At 50.6% G+C, this 17,664-nt stretch overlaps 6 protein-coding genes across 6 annotated transcripts; 2 read left to right on the forward strand and 4 right to left on the reverse strand.

The window, feature by feature from the left end:
- Nucleotides 1–351: 351 nt before the first annotated feature.
- Nucleotides 352–762, reverse strand: Triagg1_6483 (uncharacterized protein; the record flags this gene model as incomplete). Its single annotated transcript, XM_062901112.1, has 3 exons — nt 352–426; nt 487–601; nt 731–762. 3 exons carry the CDS (start codon nt 760–762, stop codon nt 352–354), a joined length of 222 nt encoding a protein of 73 aa, XP_062754420.1.
- An 818-nt stretch (nt 763–1,580) lies between these two features.
- Triagg1_6484 (uncharacterized protein) lies at nt 1,581–3,696 on the forward strand (the record flags this gene model as incomplete). Its single annotated transcript, XM_062901113.1, has 4 exons — nt 1,581–2,163; nt 2,230–2,419; nt 2,480–3,072; nt 3,128–3,696. The coding sequence occupies 4 exons, from the start codon at nt 1,581–1,583 to the stop codon at nt 3,694–3,696; spliced, it is 1,935 nt and encodes a 644-aa protein (XP_062754421.1).
- Nucleotides 3,697–3,889: 193 nt separating this feature from the next.
- Nucleotides 3,890–4,822, reverse strand: Triagg1_6485 (uncharacterized protein; the record flags this gene model as incomplete). Its single annotated transcript, XM_062901114.1, has 1 exon — nt 3,890–4,822. The coding sequence occupies one exon, from the start codon at nt 4,820–4,822 to the stop codon at nt 3,890–3,892; it is 933 nt and encodes a 310-aa protein (XP_062754422.1).
- Nucleotides 4,823–5,885: 1,063 nt separating this feature from the next.
- Nucleotides 5,886–6,504, reverse strand: Triagg1_6486 (uncharacterized protein; the record flags this gene model as incomplete). The annotated part of the gene is made up of 3 exons (XM_062901115.1): nt 5,886–6,059; nt 6,131–6,407; nt 6,497–6,504. 3 exons carry the CDS (start codon nt 6,502–6,504, stop codon nt 5,886–5,888), a joined length of 459 nt encoding a protein of 152 aa, XP_062754423.1.
- Nucleotides 6,505–7,459: 955 nt separating this feature from the next.
- Triagg1_6487 (transcriptional regulator family: Fungal Specific TF) lies at nt 7,460–9,110 on the reverse strand (the record flags this gene model as incomplete). Its single annotated transcript, XM_062901116.1, has 5 exons — nt 7,460–7,797; nt 7,853–8,357; nt 8,404–8,583; nt 8,641–8,727; nt 8,790–9,110. The coding sequence occupies 5 exons, from the start codon at nt 9,108–9,110 to the stop codon at nt 7,460–7,462; spliced, it is 1,431 nt and encodes a 476-aa protein (XP_062754424.1).
- Nucleotides 9,111–15,018: 5,908 nt separating this feature from the next.
- Nucleotides 15,019–16,359, forward strand: Triagg1_6488 (CAZyme family GH128; the record flags this gene model as incomplete). Its single annotated transcript, XM_062901118.1, has 1 exon — nt 15,019–16,359. One exon carries the CDS (start codon nt 15,019–15,021, stop codon nt 16,357–16,359), a length of 1,341 nt encoding a protein of 446 aa, XP_062754425.1.
- Between the last annotated feature and the right edge of the window lie 1,305 nt (nt 16,360–17,664).

Genomic DNA, 17,664 nt, shown 5'->3' on the forward strand with positions numbered 1-17,664 from the left:
ACTTTGCACGAGACCAATAGCTTCATGTGAGATCTCAGTCGCATTCCCCACCATACATTCATAGGTAGCGTACATGTACATAATTTGGGGTGAGCAGACACAGTCACCCCTCCCATGGACATTTATATCAGTTCAGAATGTGACGCAGGGTCTATTCAAACACTCAAGAAGCCCTTGCTGGACGATTAATTTGCTTTAGTATATTCATGTATTGCAGCAATTGTTTATTTTACAACGCCAGCAATTTGGAACTCCAGCCCCATTCGCATGGCCTTTCTCATTGTCGCTTCCAAGCGTCTATAGCAACATCATTTCGCCCCTCTCATCCGTTCTTTTCCCAACACGTTTTGCTTAAGAGGAGGCGCTCTCGGCCATGGCGGCGGCGTTGGCGGCAGCAAGATCCTTGGGCTCACCAGCCTTGCCGTTCTACTGAGGCATTAACAACCCGGTTCCGGCTCTTGTTCGTTCTTCGTCCAGTCAACATACCTTCCAGGTAGCAAATCGCAGCTCGGAAACAGCACGTCGCTCGGCATTGATTCTCTTGTCCTCCTTGAGGCTTCGGCGGATGGCACGGGAGGCAACGGCCAGGTAGCGGTTGTAGCTATTTTCATTCGCAAGTCAGTCTATGGGCTCGCAAGAGTTCGGCAGAAAAAAGTCGCAACGCAGCGGTCGTGGGGACATTCGGGACGGTGAGGGCGACACCGATTCGGCAGGGGATCAATTGACGTACGTCAAACCGGCGGCTTTCCACGCAGCAGTCATCTTGGCGAATGGATGGGTTGAACGGCGAAGATAGGCGTTGTTATTGATGCCGATTGAGTCTTTGCCAGAATCGAGCGCTTGAGTATGCGCTAACACCTGAGGCTTCGAAAAAGTCACGTGCAGGTGAGCTGCTGACTCATCGGCTGTCGTCGGCAGTGCGGGATCTCGTCTATTTACAGCAAACGGGATCCAGCACGCCTTTGGAGCCCTTGTCAGCATCTTCCCTTGAATACTTCAGTACTAGAATAGATGTCTACATACATAGGCAATCACTTACACCTGAATTACATACCTACTATACCAGGTACCTATCTACATGTACACTTAGACTGCTGCTCATCAAAGCTGGTTTACGTATCGTCTCGGCTTGTACCGACCAGGATCGTGTCAGATCTCAAGACATGCGTGCACGACTGAAATAGTATCTGTTTTGCCAGGGTCTAATCGGCATTGCATCAGCAAGTCCAGCATAAGCCAAGATGCTGAAGTCAGCAATTCCGCTTTAGTTTGGCATCTCTCCTTTGATGAGATGATCATAGTCCTGGCCCAAATAGGAAAGACACGCAGCCCGAATAGTAAAAACATGAAAGTCTTTCATCTCGACGGAAGAATTTGGTAATAGCGCCAATGGAATCTCAGATGAGACACGCATTGGCCCAGACTCCCTCCACGCCTTTGCTCACCAGAGCTCTTCTTGGCAATGCAGTTACATTGTCCTCATGCTCAAAAGGCATTGATATTTTGTTAAACTGCTCCTACTCTTGCTCTACAACTTCTTTACCTGTGTGCGACCGTGTTTTGTCAACTTCAAAGAAAACATGTCTTCTGCATTACAGAGACGACGACGCAAGCCGCAAGAGCTGCTCCTCCCTAATGGCAAGAAGATCATTGTGACGCTGCCCGAGGACCTGGAGGATATTCGCCGGCAATATCAGGGGGACAACGATACCCAAGTAGAGGTAGTTATTCACGGCTCCATAGAGCACAGTCAATACCTCCGCCAATCCCGAGATCACCATGAGGAGCGCCGGCAGTTGTTGCGAGAACAACACGGGCCCGCATTTGAAGAATGGGAAGACGTCCAAACTCAGCTTTCATCGGTGACCGCAGAACTGGAACGCCTGGAGAACCAAGCATCAGGATTATATGGCAACTTTAACAAGTTTGGCTACGACGCTGCTGTGCGAACCTACAATGACGAAGATCCGCCTGTTACTTCTTCACATACTTCCATCTCGGAGAAATCCCGTGGGCAGCGTGAAGAGAGTGACCGTCGCGGTGAGACCACTAAGCTATTTAAGCGGCCTGTGATTAGACAATGGTTTCACCAAGGTTTATTATGGAGAACATCAGAGCAGACGGAAATCATGGCCATTGAACTCTTTTTGGATCTCGTATATGGTATGTTGATGTTTGTTATACTGGATGGGTAAAATTGACCAGTGAATGATATTAACAACCAAACAGTTGGCATCATTCATTCCAATGGCGAGCACATGGCAGAAGAAGCGACCGGGTACGAGCTGCTCCGTTTCGTCATCACATTCGTCATGACATGGAGGATATGGACAAGCATTACTCTTACACTCAGCTGGTTTGAGACAGACGACGTTGTCACCAGGTTGGAGATTTTGTTCTGCATCTCAACTCTCATTGGGTAAAGGGGCCTGACCCAACAACAAGTCGACGCAAGATTTAAGCTGACAATTGATGATAGATTTACTACAAACATGACGCATATCTTTGTCGAAGACCCGGCACAGAACACCTACGTACAACTCGTCTCTTTCTACCTCGCCGCGCGAGTCTTTACCGCGATATTCTACGGCATAACCGCCTATCTCTTACCCATGATCAAGGGCGTCATGATTTGCCAAATCATCGGCACTATTATCCCAACGGCTTTGTGGATCGCCAGTATCCACGTCGACATGCCCGGTCGCCTGGGATTCATCGTTCCGGCGCTGTTCCTCGACATGTACGGACACGTCTTCTTCCTTGGTCTCTTCCTATATGGCCAAGGCAAAGCCCCCGAAGGTGTATGGAAGAAGCGTCTCGGCGGCATGTTTGAGTTTTATCCCGCTATCAGCATCGAACATCGAGTGGAAAGGATGAACGCATTCGTATCTCTGGTTCTCGGTTATTCGGTGGTTGCGATTCTCTTCCAGAGCCAAGGCGGCTACAACATCAATGCATTTCTAGGGAAGGCCATACTTGGCTTGATGCAAGCCTTTACGTTTAACTGGATTTACTTTGACATTGATGCCAGCAACTTGAGTCTGCATGCTATTCGACGTTCTCGAATTTCAGGTATCGTTTTCTGCATACTCTTCTTGTTGTCAACACACTACTAACAACGATGTAGCGGGAGTTTGGGAGTTTGCCCATTTACTGTTCGTAATGGGCTACATCGTCGCCACGTCTGCTCTATCCAGACTTGTGTTGGCGACGGACGTTCCAGACACCAACCCGGAACAACTCGCAGAGCCTTACCGAGAGAGCGCTGAAGACCACTTCAATGCGGGCGTCCGTTTCTTCTACTGCTACGGCCTCGCCATTGCTCTTCTTGCCATGGGAGCCATCTCCTTTTCGCATGAGCACATGAACCCTCCCACCCTTCAGCTGCACAAAAACATCAGGCTCGCAAATCGCGCCGCCGCCTGCATTGCCATGTTCTTTTTGCCACTGGCTCATTCGCTTCGGTCCCTTGATCTGATATCCGTCACACTGGGCTTGTCGATATGGGTGCTCGTCGTGGAGCTGTGGGGAAAGTCATCTACTGATGACCCCTTTATTGGCGAAAAGAATGGCTGCTGCGTGACGTATTATGCGAATTGCAAGAAGAAAGATCTCAAAAGGATGACTATATCGGATGAAAGACGGCCAAACGGGGAGATATTGGAGCTGGGTAGAGGAGAGAAGACGGCAATTTAGATCGAATCCCTTTTAACTCAGTTATAGAATCTCATTATCGTTTAGCCATGATACATACGCTGACTGTACGGCTACAAGAACATATAGACTAATAAAGTATGCATCATTCTATTAAACACAAAGAAAAAAATGATATCTGTCAACGGGTATCGTTCAATCTTTCATATAACCCCTTCATCGTCAACCCATTCCCTCAGTGAATGGCCGCCGCGGCGAAATAACACGGCGATGTCGTAGCAATAGCCTGCTGCATCCTCCTCCTATCAACCTCCTTCTTCAGCATCAACAAGCAGCTAGCAACCACCAACACCTCCAGCTGCTCTGCCTCCCCCTTGGTCCTCTCCCACTCGGTCAAATTCATCATCAGCCTTCCCCCGTTCCCAGCCGTCGTCGCCTTCGTTCCAGGCGTCCTCACCATTTCGTTCCTCAGGAATTTCGCCACGGGAGTCCCCCTCTCTTCTTGGCCTCCGCCCTCAAGAGCCACCATGATGATCCGATCGAGCACCATCAAATTGTTCGCTCCAGCCGCCCTCCTCTCCTCGCGTCTGGCATAACGCCACTGGAATGTACCAAGATGCGTGCGGAACACTTGCGATCTCGTAGTAAGTCCCTTGCTCACGACTTCAAACTCTTCATCAAGAGCCATGTCTCCCGTAAGCTCCATCCTGGGCGGTCTACCAGGGCCCCATCGATATGTAGTGCGACAGACGGGATTCTCCTCCGAGTCACCAGCCCGGATAAGACTGCAGTTGCCCGAGTTTCGAAGCGGACGAAGTGACTCGTAGGCGAGACCTGTAACGGCATCTGAAGAGAGATCTACGTTGTATACGGGGATGGGAACCGGTCGAGGAGGAATGGGTAGAGCAATGAGAGGTTGGCCTCGTGTTTCGATCTGGAAGGCCTTTGTGCAGTGGAATGCTGGTTGAGATGAAGAGGACGAGCTGCCGGCATCGAGGGTGTCATATTGAGGAGGAGAATTGCTGGAGCTTGAGGAAGTGGTGGATAGGGGCCTGAGTTCGTAGCTGCCGGGGTCGTAGGCTGGCGGAAGAGATGACGCCGCAGTTGAAGTTCGTGAGGGCCTTCGGTTGAAGAAGAGCACCTCGGTTTGAGTTGCGGTAGCAGCCATTGTGTATACCGGTGACTACGACGATTGTGTATTGTTTAGTAGCACAAGTAAAATATGAAAGTGTCAAGTATTAGAGCGATATGGTCTTGTTTCTTCAGGTATAAGTCTTGTATATTGATTCTCAGCTGCAATCTGACTTCCCGCCGTGGCATGTGTAACTCAACGTCACTACTTATACTCTCTCATGGACACTACTAGGCATACCTACCAGGTAGTAACACATCAAACACAGCATCGCCTTAGTCTCTCGCCATCTGAAGCCCTAAAATCGCCCAACATCAACCAAACCACCTAATCCGACCAATACGCTGCCTCACAGCCACCGCATCGACCCCCATCCCATCACTCCTTCCCTACGTCAAGTCTCAGCTCCTGTCCTGTTACGGCCACCAGCGCGCTTTCTCTGCATGTTCAATGTTTGGCTAGACCCCAAAGCGGGGCCCTCTGTTCTCCACTGCGTCCAAATACGTGGAATACGATGAACGCGGACCAATCACTCTTGGCAAGGAGGATATCAGCTAGCGTGATGCCGTTAGCCAGATCCTTCTGTGGAGCTTGCCGAAAGCATAATCGCACCTTCTGCAATGTCTCGCTGTCTCGTGCCTCGTGGGACGCCTGGAGTGGCTGTGCGGGGGGCTTCGAGAAGCTTGCTGAGATTGGATGCTTGGGGATAGGCGTCGGGCTTTGGATGGAAAAGGAGAATCGACTCAACTTGGAATTCTCGGTGGGCAAAAAGAGAGCTAGCGGCTTTGATGACGGGGTCAGTACTATCGAGGCTTAGCATCAAGCAACCTTTGAATGTTACTCGCCAGACCAAGTGCCGTATTCCTCGTAAGATTCACCCTCAACCCGAGAGTAGGGGATATGGCTTTGGCAATGGGTATGTAGGCCGGCCGCTATTATCGCAAGGCACCTCTACGTGTAACGTGTATTACTTGTATGCAACCTCCAAGACCAGGTGCAATGCCACTCGGTATTTCGGAGAAATCTCCAGATCCGATAGGAACACTCTTATTAAATATATATATATATATATATATATATATATATTCTCTCCTATCAGTTATTCAAGACGAGTCAGATAGAAGTAGTAGGTAGACTCAGATCCAAACACCTTGGGGCAATCCATAGCCCCTGCAACAATGTTATCATCAACATAACGGAAATGGTCAAAAATGGGCTTCTCATCATAGATCATAGCAGTCGAAGTCACACCACGAAAAACCATTTCACGAAGCTTACCATAAACTCACATCAGTAACAAACAACAGTGACATGATTGGGAAGCAAGGCATATATATAACTAACCGAGCAGTGGCCCCAGTCCTTATTCCAAATTCGGTTCCCTTGCTCGTCGAAAACCATGATTGGGTCACCATCATTCTCGGACCGGAAGTCTTTGCCAGCCCAACGCAGTTCACTGAGCTTTTGGTGCCCAACATGCCCTGTATCGAGGTCGCCACCTTTCCACTTTCCGATAAGGAAGGAGGGCGCGACGGGTTTCAGTTGGTTAAAGACCGTTTCCGCTTCTGTCTCGGAAACAAATCCATCAACTTTTGTGAGACGGATAAATTCTTCCTCTGGTCTATACCAAAGCCAGTCAGTCTAAGGAATCATTGCATAGGTGGTTTATATCATAAAACAAAACTAGCTACTAGAGCTATATTTGCATACCGAGACATGTTTTGGGGTAATGTAAGAAGTTGATGACAAATTATTCAGCAATGGGCTATAGAAGTCCTAGAGTTGCTCTAGATTCGAGGAGTATAGTAGCATAGTAAGCGATACGAAGGGTTAGTCGGATAGTATAGGGAATATATACCCAGCTCCAGCAACCCCCCCGAAGCTTCTCAAGTTCCACGAACTCCTCGGGTTTTACAAACTCCCCAAGTTCCACGGGCTCGTCAAGTTCCACGGACCTCTCAGCTTCCACGGGCTCATCGGATTACGCCGGGCTCCGTAGACGACCCTGACTCCGCCGACTATCCTCCTTGATGTTACGACCTGACTTTTACAGTTGAGACTCACGATGATAGGTCCCCTAGGTAAGCGAACCTGGATAAAAAGCAAACTGCCGGACGATAAAAAGCGGATTATTGAGGAATTAAGATGATTTACCCCGGATTATTGCAGAATTGAGATAATTTACCTCGGGTCATCTAAAACATTAAACATTTATCCAAAGGCCGACTGAGTATATAAGACTTAGGTAACACGGAAACACTCACACACCGCTTCGATTACCATGTATACAGAGACTGAAAACCGAGGGTAAACAAACCGAGGTTAAATATACCAAAACGACCAACTTTAATATGCCGAAAAGACCAGCTTCAATATACCGAAAAGACCAACTTCATTATACCGAAAAGACCAACTTCATTATACCGAAAAGACCAACTTCATTATACCGAAAAGACCAACTTCATTATACCGAAAAGACCAACTTCATTATACTGAAAAGACCAGCTTCATTATACCGAAAAGACCAACTTCAATCCCTCATACATTAATCATTGCCATCTCATCGGCTTGAATCACATACCGATCGCCCATCGATTTCATATCAGTCATTATATATGTCGAGTAAATCCGCCGCAAACAAAGGATGCCAATACGTCAGCCAACTTGCTCCCTCTACCGACGCTTTCCGAAAAATGTCATGTCAATGTCCAGCTGCTCATCCACCCACCTCGGCCATTGGTTGAACATCTGATGTCCTTGGTCGACACGCGCGTTGAGATACTTGAGCCAGCGAATGAATCCTGGGTCGATACGGCCACTCTCTTGTTGAGCAGGGTGCTTCTCCCGCACCTCATACTCTTGCTGATTGATGAAAGCCATGATTTGCGACAGCGCTATCCAATGGGTGTGCAACAGGATGACAACTTGGTTCTTGGAGTTGATGAGTTCTTGGAAGGAGGCATGCGGCAACAGCATCCACCATCCGTATTGTCTCGAATTGGCCTTGTACGCTGCAAGAATCCGTATTAGCACAATGTTGGTTACCAGATATGGCAGTCAGCCTACCTTCGAATGAGTTAGTGAGTAGATGGGACGCAATGGTCATCAGGTGTTCATGATATTCGATTTCGACTTGGTGTGTACACAGCGGGCCCAAGTTGGTAATGGATTCAAGAGCCGTCTCCGCCCATCCCTTCTGAATCAGCGGCAGTCCTTCCATATATGGCGCAAGGACATCGTCATTATTGGACTCAAACAGATTACTGAAAAGAGGCTTGATGCTCTTAAACATCATTTGCATCCCCACAATGACAATGCCGCGAATGAACGTCATGTACTCGGCCAAGCCGTCCTCAAGGCTGACAGACTGCAAGGTCAGTGCGAAGCAAGTAGCCACTAGGGCGTTCGCCTCTTCGTAAGTCGTGTCCATCTTTGACGTCTCTACTAATCGCTTCTTGATCGCCTTGATGGCTTTGATGCGGTGCCCCATGGCCACCGGCACAAGGTTACTGTCTGCATGCATCAGTTCCGAGGCCGCGTACCCCAGGATGGCATGCATAAGAAACTCGTGCTATCAAGCGCGCGTTAGTATTTTGTATCGGTACAGCATATCATACCCGCACGCCAGCAGATGCGGTGCCGCACGGGAGCCTCAAACGTACGTTATGCGCTATGCTGGGAATCTCATGAGTCCAGATCTCTTCCTGCTTCAGAGGATGGTGTGGGTAGCACTGTGTCAAAAAGTACTGGAAGCATCGCATGTCCTGCAAGCTGAACAAGGGTATCTGATTGTGAGGCTGTTTGTGGTGTCAGCCAAGTCCAAGAGATGTGATGGCTTTCTCGCCGAGACATACCTGGTGGGTGATCTGGGGCGAAGCAGGGTACTCGCATTTCAGACCCGTCTTAAGACAGTGACCGCAGGCCGGGTGTGTCTCTTGACACTAAAGGTGCAATCAGCATATTGAGTTCCGCCAATGGAAACCAATGCTTTGTGCGCGTTTACCTTGATACGCCGCCTCTTGCAGTTGTAGCATCCCCGGCGGCTCTTGGTATGGCCTCTCCGCTCCAGCCGCTGCCTTTGCTGCGCCGGCAGTCGACGGAGGCTCATGTCCACGGCATTGTAGTTATTGTTACTACTGCTGGCGCCAGAATAGGGGGGCGTGTGCATCCCTCCCGACGACCCGGAAAGCGAACCCGTCGACTGGCCCTGCATAGTGCCTGTATCCATGAAGCCCATGTCGTCAGCTTGCAGAAAGGGGGCATAGTCGAATTCAGGGCGATCCGGAAACGACATGATGTCGTTATCAAAGGGATGTTGGTCCATGGTAGGCACTGGAACGCTGAGAGCGCGCGCGCCCTTCTCTCGGCAAATTATAAAGCACGTCTGTACGAATTCAGCTCGCCGATGACTCTCTATGGCCCCACGCGCGCTTCGTTCAGGTTGCAGTAATGCGACATCCGCACATGTGCGATTAGTGCGCACGTGCAGTTGCGCTCAGAAATCGCCCAGCAGTCGCAGGAAGCCAACCGAGCAACAGAAATGCGAACTGCCGAGAGCATGCGAAATATTCGTAAATCTGAGGTCGTGATGCCAGTCGCAAATCGTCGAGATAGTCATACAGCTTGGCTGCCGTAAATGGAAGTAGAAGCTTGTCAGCCGGGACGGCAGTCCGCCTGTTACTTCAATTTAGCCGCAAGGAACGGAGCACCTTTACTCCGAACCCACGACCTTGGTGCAAATATATACTCGTACAAGTAGGCGTTCCTGATGCCACCCATCCAATGGAAAAGGCGGCGCAGCAATGCCTTGGTACTCGTACCATCTAGGCACCAGTATTTCCACGATGGCTTCCAGTCGATCGGCTGGTCTATTCTCGGCTGGCGCGCTTCTGGCTCGTTATCCTTTTTAGTATGTACGATAGCATGCTGGCGATTTCTTGGCTGCTTTGCACGGGGTTGTCGCGTCCATTTCGCCCTGAAGACTTGGCAGATTTGGTGACCGAAAGCATCACTTGACGCGACGAGATTTGCACAAACCCTACAAGCTTGGAGGTATGTGGGATGGCTCGCATGTGGTTAGCCAAAGAGAAACTTTGCAAGTGACTGTTAGATTGCGTTCTATGCGATGAGTGATGGTCCTATGCCTACAAGTCAGATACTCTTTTCTCTGTAGCCGGGCATATTTTACATGGGAAGATTGGCCAGGCAAGTTCCCGCCTTCAGTGATTCTTCTGGTAACAACCCAAACCAGCGGCCTTTATACTGGCATCTTTCTTCAAAATGCAGCAATCATCATAATACTACAATTACATGATCCTTTATACTGTGCATGTCAACCAACGCACTCGCCTCATCCATAACCCCGCGTTTTCTTCCCCAGCTCTAGGGTAGAGAGTCATGTCCGCACTTGAAGAGCTCGGTGAGTCAATTGAGACTTCAACGCCATGGAACCAACAGAGCATGAACTGTGGCGTTCATCAGTAAAGGTTGACAATCTTCTTCTGCATAATGACGGCACTTTGCGGGATGAATATGCCATTGACTGCGTCCATTCGACTATTTCTTTATCGCCTGTGGCTTTTGATGGTGATGCCACTTATATGCTCGGTGAAGGATTATGTAACCACCCCGATAGAACAAAATACAGCGCAGTTTATTGTAACAAATAATCCATGGCAGCCACCATATAAAACACTCCTTGCTTAATGGTACTGGTGATTTTCAGAGTTCTAGCTCTGCATGGGTAGATTTTTGCGGTACTCTCCTAATGCAAGTTTTTGTGATGCACACAACATCGCAGGGTGCGAATGTATAGGCCCTGGCGGATTAAAAAAAAAAAAAGAAAAGGTGTCCATTGCTCAGGTCTTCCTTGGGGGCCAACCACTCGATCGCTCCTGTTCGGTAGGAGCCGATCGTACTCGTAGGGGGGCCTGAGGGTGAAATCTCAATAGCGTCCAACGCGAATCGGCCTTCCAATACCGGTTGGTCAACGACCAACAAAGAACGTGGCCAACCAACTCCATCGGCTCCAGGCACAACAACATGGTGCTAATAAAATGGATACACCGGTGGCTTACACGGCGCTGCAATGGGCGCCTCGCCGCAACTCGAATCAAAACTGTCACCATCATCGCGCCATGTCATTTCACTGGTGACGATGCTTTTTTTCGTATGATTTGTGCTTGCTGCGAAAGAGGCCCAGGCCAGGCTCTGGCGCTTACTGATACAAGTACATATAGTACGCAATTTCCGGATGTGGCGGTCACAAAGTACCTAGGCAATCTGTAGACCTGTTCATCCATTGATGACTTGACCAAAGACACGCCCGTACTTACTATCTTACAGGAGATGCGGCGGGTATACATGTCACCAAGATTGGCAAAGGAACGTACATAGATTGAAGCTTCAACTGAAACGCCCAAGAATGTTCGATTAGATGGACAGATAACCACAAGTCAGGCCGACAATTTACAGGAACTATGGCAGGACCAGCCGCTCCACTGAGCCCGAGTCGGCCCATTGGCCCAACGAGCAGGACATCGGTGATGGAATGTGCGTGTACTCCGTTGGAAGCGCTCGTATGTATTGACAAATTACAGTAAGTACCTCCGAGTGAGTCGAAGCCCAGGAGTTGCCATGATTGGCCCAGGGGTTCACGTTTGCTGTGCCGGGTATCCCAGCCCCTGCTTGTGAACAAGAATCAAGGCAGGCCAGCGACATGGGGGGGCAACCAGGCGGTTGACATCTTGGCCAGAGGTCTAGAATAGCGATTGTAGAATGGGAAAGGGGGAAAGTAATTTCAAGGTTGACATATCGCGCCATCCGGCCAACGGCGTGCGCGGAGTCTGTTGTTTACACAGCCAGCATCTGGAGGCAAGGCACTTGCAGGAGATTTGTCTGCACACCTCCTTTTTTGAGCTCGGCGGCAATGCCTTCAATGTTCTTGGTAGTAATGCACTGCGAGTCACTGTGGAATCGAAATATGGGCTATCATTACCGTTACTGTACGGAGAATCGCAAACACTCTCCAAACAGGCGCTTGGTCCGAGCCGCAAGAGGTGTACGAATATAGCACAGCACTCGTACCCACGTGTTTGCATAGAGCAGCATGGATGTACCCACTGCTACTAATCTTGTACTTCTCACTTGTACTCGTATATTCTCGCTCGTACTATTAATATTAAATTCTGACAAAGATGGTCGTAATAATAGAGGCTCAGCTTCTTGACGGCTGGAACCCGGAAGCCAAGCTGAGCGCCCAGAACTCGAGGCTTGGTTTTTGAGAAGTCGTCTGCTTGGCCTCGATCCTTGTAGTTCTAGACTGCATGTGCCAAGAGCGCGAAAGGAAAAAGGAAAAAAGGAAAAAACCACCGCTATCTTTGTGGCCCGGATGGCCTAGCGATTGGCAGGTCTTGGCCTTGAGACCGAGCCAACGTGGCCAGGGGTGGAGCTTGTCACCATGATGGTGCAATCAAGTGAAGTGCGTGCGAAGTGCTCCGTACAACGGCGGCTGAAAAAAATTCAAGGCTTGCATACGATCTAAGCCCTTTTGAAGTCGCGGCCTTTTTTCTTCTTCTTGTCGTGCACTCTTGTTTCACATTAGTGGCGCGAAAGTTAATGTGCGCAAAGGAAACATGTGAAGCGGCTCGATTGGAGCCACGTTGGTCGATGCACAGTTCATTGTTGCAGCTACCCGAGCGAAAGCTTAGCATACGTGCAGATGGAACTGTCTCACGGCTCCGTGAGACAATCGCACACAAAGGACCTGTTACAGCAAAAAAACCCTTTGCATTGTGTGCGGAGAATGAGACTCCATCCAATGTCTTTATGTATCCGGAGTACTCCGTGCTCCGTATTCCGTATACATTCCATTGGGGGACACATCCTTCGATGCCGGGCTCCGGTTTGTTTGCCTCGTCTGCTATAGCCAAGTTTCCTGGCCGTTCCATTTCTGGTGAGCATGAAACCAATAGACCCCACAAGCATCGGCAACCCTGGCACCGACAAGGGGGGGATGAACGCGTTGCCTGCCGGGGGGGGGGGGCTTGTCCCTGTCTTTCTATATGCGGTGTCAGTTCAATTCCAAAGACCTCCCTACGAACACTACACAAGTTTACAGCCTATCTAGCGATGATTTTATAGCCCGATCTCAGCAGGAGGATCGAATGCAACGCCGAGATAAACGCTAGGCATGTTCGAATGGAATACGAAAAGTAATGCGTGACACAGACTGGTTCGTATTCTTGTCGATCTTTCTGCGTTTTTGTGAATTTGTCGGCCGTCTTACATGATCATGCCCTCGCAGCCCACTTTACTTACCAGATCAAAAAGTATCCACGCAGCTACATATGTACGAGAAAAGGCAATTTGGAGGGGGGGTTTGACTGGCATTGCTTGTTTTTTTTTTTGTTTGTCCGAGAAGAAAAGGGCAAAGGCCGATCCTTTTAATAGGACGTGTATCAGGAGAGGATGGAGTGTGGAGGAAGTGCGATATATTGTGGTACTACCTATTGTACCTACCTACGAGTACTCGTATGGCACTGGAAGAAAGTGAAAGTGACAGAGACAAACGCCGAAGGGGCGTGGCCGAGCCCACATGGCCAAAAGCCTCAACCTTTTTTCTCCATATTGATCCATCCCTAATGTCGACCTCAGTCAGCTATGGGAACACGCACAGCCAAGCGAGGGGGCCAAGCCCACCGCCCAAAGCCACCTGTAATCACTAGAAGAAGCAAAATCCAACATACAGCGGTACTCGTAATCAATTTGCAAAAAACAAAAATCCAAAAAAAAAAAAAAAATCAACGCACCCCTAAGCAAAACCGGATCTGGGCCACGCACGACTTGACATGCGAGGGCTGTTTCACCTTGACTAGAAGACGGGGCGCCGAGGATGGCGATTGGGCCTGGACGGGCCGGACTCGCCCGCCGGTGCTGCTGGCAGCCAACCGGAAGCCCGTGCCTGGCAGGCCACGGCCAATCAGCAGGGGGAGGCGTGTCGTTTGGGCACTAAGCAGCCTCAACTGGCGCTGTGCCTGGCGCCCCTTGCGCTAGAAGGCTTGGGCCGGCGCTAGTTGAGTGCTGGACCGGAGCCATGGTCGGTTAACGGGACCAGATTTGAGGATGGATGTCTTTGTCTTTCAGGTCTGGTTGATTTTTCCAACGTGCCTACGAGTAGGCCTCGGTGGTTTGGGGGTTCAACGCTGCTGTTCTCTTCTGTTCAGTGTTTCGTCTTGACGTTCGTTATCTTTGTGCCACGGAATACACGGTTGAGATTACACAGAGCGATGGACGACGATGATGAAATGCAGTGTTGCAGGCGCTGCTGTGTATCCCTTGATAAGGCGGGCAGGCATTCAATATCAATTGATTGAATCAATCCATTGAGCCCCCAATTCAGGCCACTCAGTGACACTACATCAATATATTCCCTACAGGCTCACTCGCACAACCCCCCCGTTCTCTGTCACTGTGTGGACCCTCGCAGGCGTATTCTGACATGTACATGGCAAAACAAGGCACGCTTTGTATCAGGTTGCGGATGACGAACCACAAACGGACGATTCTCGTGCTCTGCGTGCGCCAGAGGGTACTTTGCACAGCTCCCCCGACCATGTACCTCTCGAGCACAGCAGAGTTCCCCCGTGCCCCGTGCGTTACAGTGCACGCAGTGACAATTGAACGCATGTAGTACCAGCACAGCACAGGCCCCCGGCGGTATCAATCGAGGTCAGGTCGAGCTGAGGCCCTGAATCGCGTCCTCACCGGCGCTGGCTACTGTTTGTTGCACTAAACCATTGCCCTGACCCTCGCCCTACCAGGCCCAGGGCCCCGCTGCCCTGCCGCTGTACCTTGCAGATGGCCCTGCACCTTGCGGCTTCCACTTGCCGGCTACTTCAGGCCCCTCGCCCCTCTCATCCCCAGCTCATCTCTTCCCTTCTCCTTCTTTCACAATTCCAACATTTCTTTTCCCTGGCATCTCGTCAGCTCGTCTTTCCTTTATCTTCTCCGTCGCCAGTTCGACTTTCTTTTGAAATCAGCCAGGCTGTTTCACTCTTTACAACCGTGTCTTTGATAGACCCTTCGCACTCCTTACCGGCCGCGCCGAAACCATCATTGCCTCGCTCTGCAAAAAGCATCACAAAGTCAACTCGACTTGATTCCCACAGTCCTTATCATTTTCGACATTTGAAAAGAAATCAAAAACCAAACCCCGTCAAAATCTAGACAAAATGTACAAGGCCATTGCCCTCACTTCCATCGCTGCCCTCGCGGGCCAGTCCGTGGCTTTCAACGCCCACCGCCACGAGCACCAGATGGACAAGCGAGTCCTCAAGACCGACTGGTGCACTGTTTGGGAGACCGTCACCGTCACCGTTGACCCGTCCGCGTCCACTGCCGCTCCCTCTGCTCCCGCTGCCGCCACCGGCACCGGCTTTGGTGCCAAGGATGTCGACCCTACTGGTTCCCCTGCTGGAAACAATGCTGGAGCTGTCCCAACCGTCACTTCGACCGCCACCGTTGTCGTTGCCTCTTCCACTGCGGCTGCTTCGATCCCAGTGGCTCCCGTTTCCTCCAAGGACTCCTCCACCTTGATCACCGCTGTCCGTTCGTCTTCTGCGGCTCCCATCGAGACCAGCATCACACCTGCTGCCCCGGCCTCCTCTTCTGCTCCTCAGTCCTCCTCTGAGCAGGCGCCTTCTAGCGCTCCGGCTCCCCCTACCAGCTCGGAGACTCCCACTCCCACTCCCACCCCTACCCCTACGCCCTCTTCGTCTAAGCCGGCTCCTCCTCCCGCCAGCTCCTCTGCTGCCCCCACCAAGGCCGCCAGCCCCCCTCCTGCTAACGTTGGTGGCTTCCCTGGCAAGCGTGGTATGGCTTACAACGACGGCAACCTGGCCAACACCTTTGGTGAGAGCTGTGAGCAGTGCCACTGGGCCTACAACTGGGGCTTCTGGCCCTCTGGTATCGACACCAGCAAGTACAGCTTTGTTCCCACTCTCTGGGGTCCTTCCCCTGACCACTCCACTGGCTTCGATGCCCAGGCTGAAGCTGCTATTGCCTCCGGTTCCAAGGCCATCTTCAGCTTCAACGAGCCCGATATTGTCAGCCAGTCTAACCTGGCTCCTGCCGTTGCCGCTGCCGCCCACGCCCAGTTCCTGAACAAGTACTCTGGCAAGGCACTCATCGGTGCTCCATCTGTCTCCAACTCTGGTTCCGTTGGCCAGGGTCTTTCTTGGCTCCAGAGCTTCGTCGATGCCTGCAACGCTCTGGACGGCGGCTGCGCTTTCGACTTCTGCAACATTCACTGGTACTCCCCCGCCTCAGCCATCGACACTCTGTTCAGCCAGATTGAACAAGCCAACAAGGTCTGCGGTGGCAAGCCTGTCATCCTCACCGAGTTTGGTGCCTCTGGCTCTGACGACGAGATCAGCGCTTTCTTGAAGGAGGCCCTTCCCAAGCTCGACGCCATCGACTACCTTTTGGGCTACAGCTACTTCTTTGTTGGCGATGGATTCCTGGTCAACGGCAACTCCCCCAGCAGCTACGGTGAGGTCTACGCCACTGCTTAAGTTGGCGTCCAAGGGCATCTTTCGCTTCCTGTATAGTAAGCTAGGGACATCTCGATGCATCTTTAGCCATTTTTCAAGACACAAAGATTTTATTGAAGGGGGAGTCATTTAACCAAAAAAAATGGGTATCGGGGGGGAATAGGCGCAACTCAAGTTCATTTGTACATATTTTTAACTCTCTGGTTCTTGGATGGAACATCCACAGCATCAGTACACTGATTTTTGTAAGGGGGTGTGCTCCAGATATTCTGCCATAGTCACTTTTGGTGGTCATCTCGGCCTTCCGTCTTTATATTTCACTTCAATATCCATGAGACAAAGGAGAGAGATGTTCACGGAAACATGAAGATCCAGTATGTATCTACGTATAGAATGGGTGTCGTGGACAAGACTTTAGCATAGATCTACGAGCTACGAATTAAACTAAAGGTCTTGCGATTTCAACTTTGTTTTCCCATCTCTCTTGTGCCTAAAATCAGTAGTTGCTTGTGACTTTTTTCTTTTGTTGTCTTTAGGTTACCTTTTGGTTTCGTCGTTTTTGACAATGCAAGCAGGCGTGCAATAGTCACTTCATCCATCCATGTAAGCTGTATAGAGGTAGGTAAAATATCAAAAAACTCTATTAGGACCAAGGGATAGATAGACTAAGCAACATTATGCGTCTCTCTCAGGACAAAAGGCTGACAGTAACAGGAATCCACTTTCTGACCAAAGTCCTCTAAGAAATGGGAGCCCCCGGCCGTGATCTTGGTCTGTGGTGAGAAGAAGCCATCGTCCGCCAAGCCTGACCCTCGGGACATCAGGCACCCGCGCCCGCACGCCTTGGAAGACTCTCTGGTCAGTCCGGTAAAGTTGTAAGAACGCGGTCTAGTCTCACTCTCAATCGTCGTGGTCACCATGACGGCACTGGCAGGCTTGCTAATAACCCTGACGGCGCTGGTTTCAGGGATGTCGTGGTCATGAGGATCAACATCGTCGGCTCCGCGGGATCGACGTCTGGTTGGCACGAGCGAGATGTCGGCAAGAGTGGATGATGGCGTCTCATGGAGCTCGCTTGGAGTGGATATGCGGTTCATCCCAGAACCGAGATCTCGGGATCGTCGAACTTCCCCAGAAGAGGAGCTGCTCACCGTCCCGGCATTGTCCCTGGATGTGACCCATTGAATGACGATCGCCGAGAAGAGGACTATTAACAACGAGAAATTAGTCGAGGTTGCCGCATAGAGAGAAGATTCTGGGGCGACAGACTGTCACAATTGCAGCACATCAGGCAGACCCATCCAGGTTCACCATTAAGGGCCATCA

This window comes from Trichoderma aggressivum, assembly GCF_033847375.1.
Source record: "Trichoderma aggressivum f. europaeum strain CBS 100526 chromosome Unknown scaffold_026, whole genome shotgun sequence".
Classification (NCBI taxonomy): Eukaryota; Fungi; Ascomycota; class Sordariomycetes; order Hypocreales; family Hypocreaceae; genus Trichoderma; species Trichoderma aggressivum.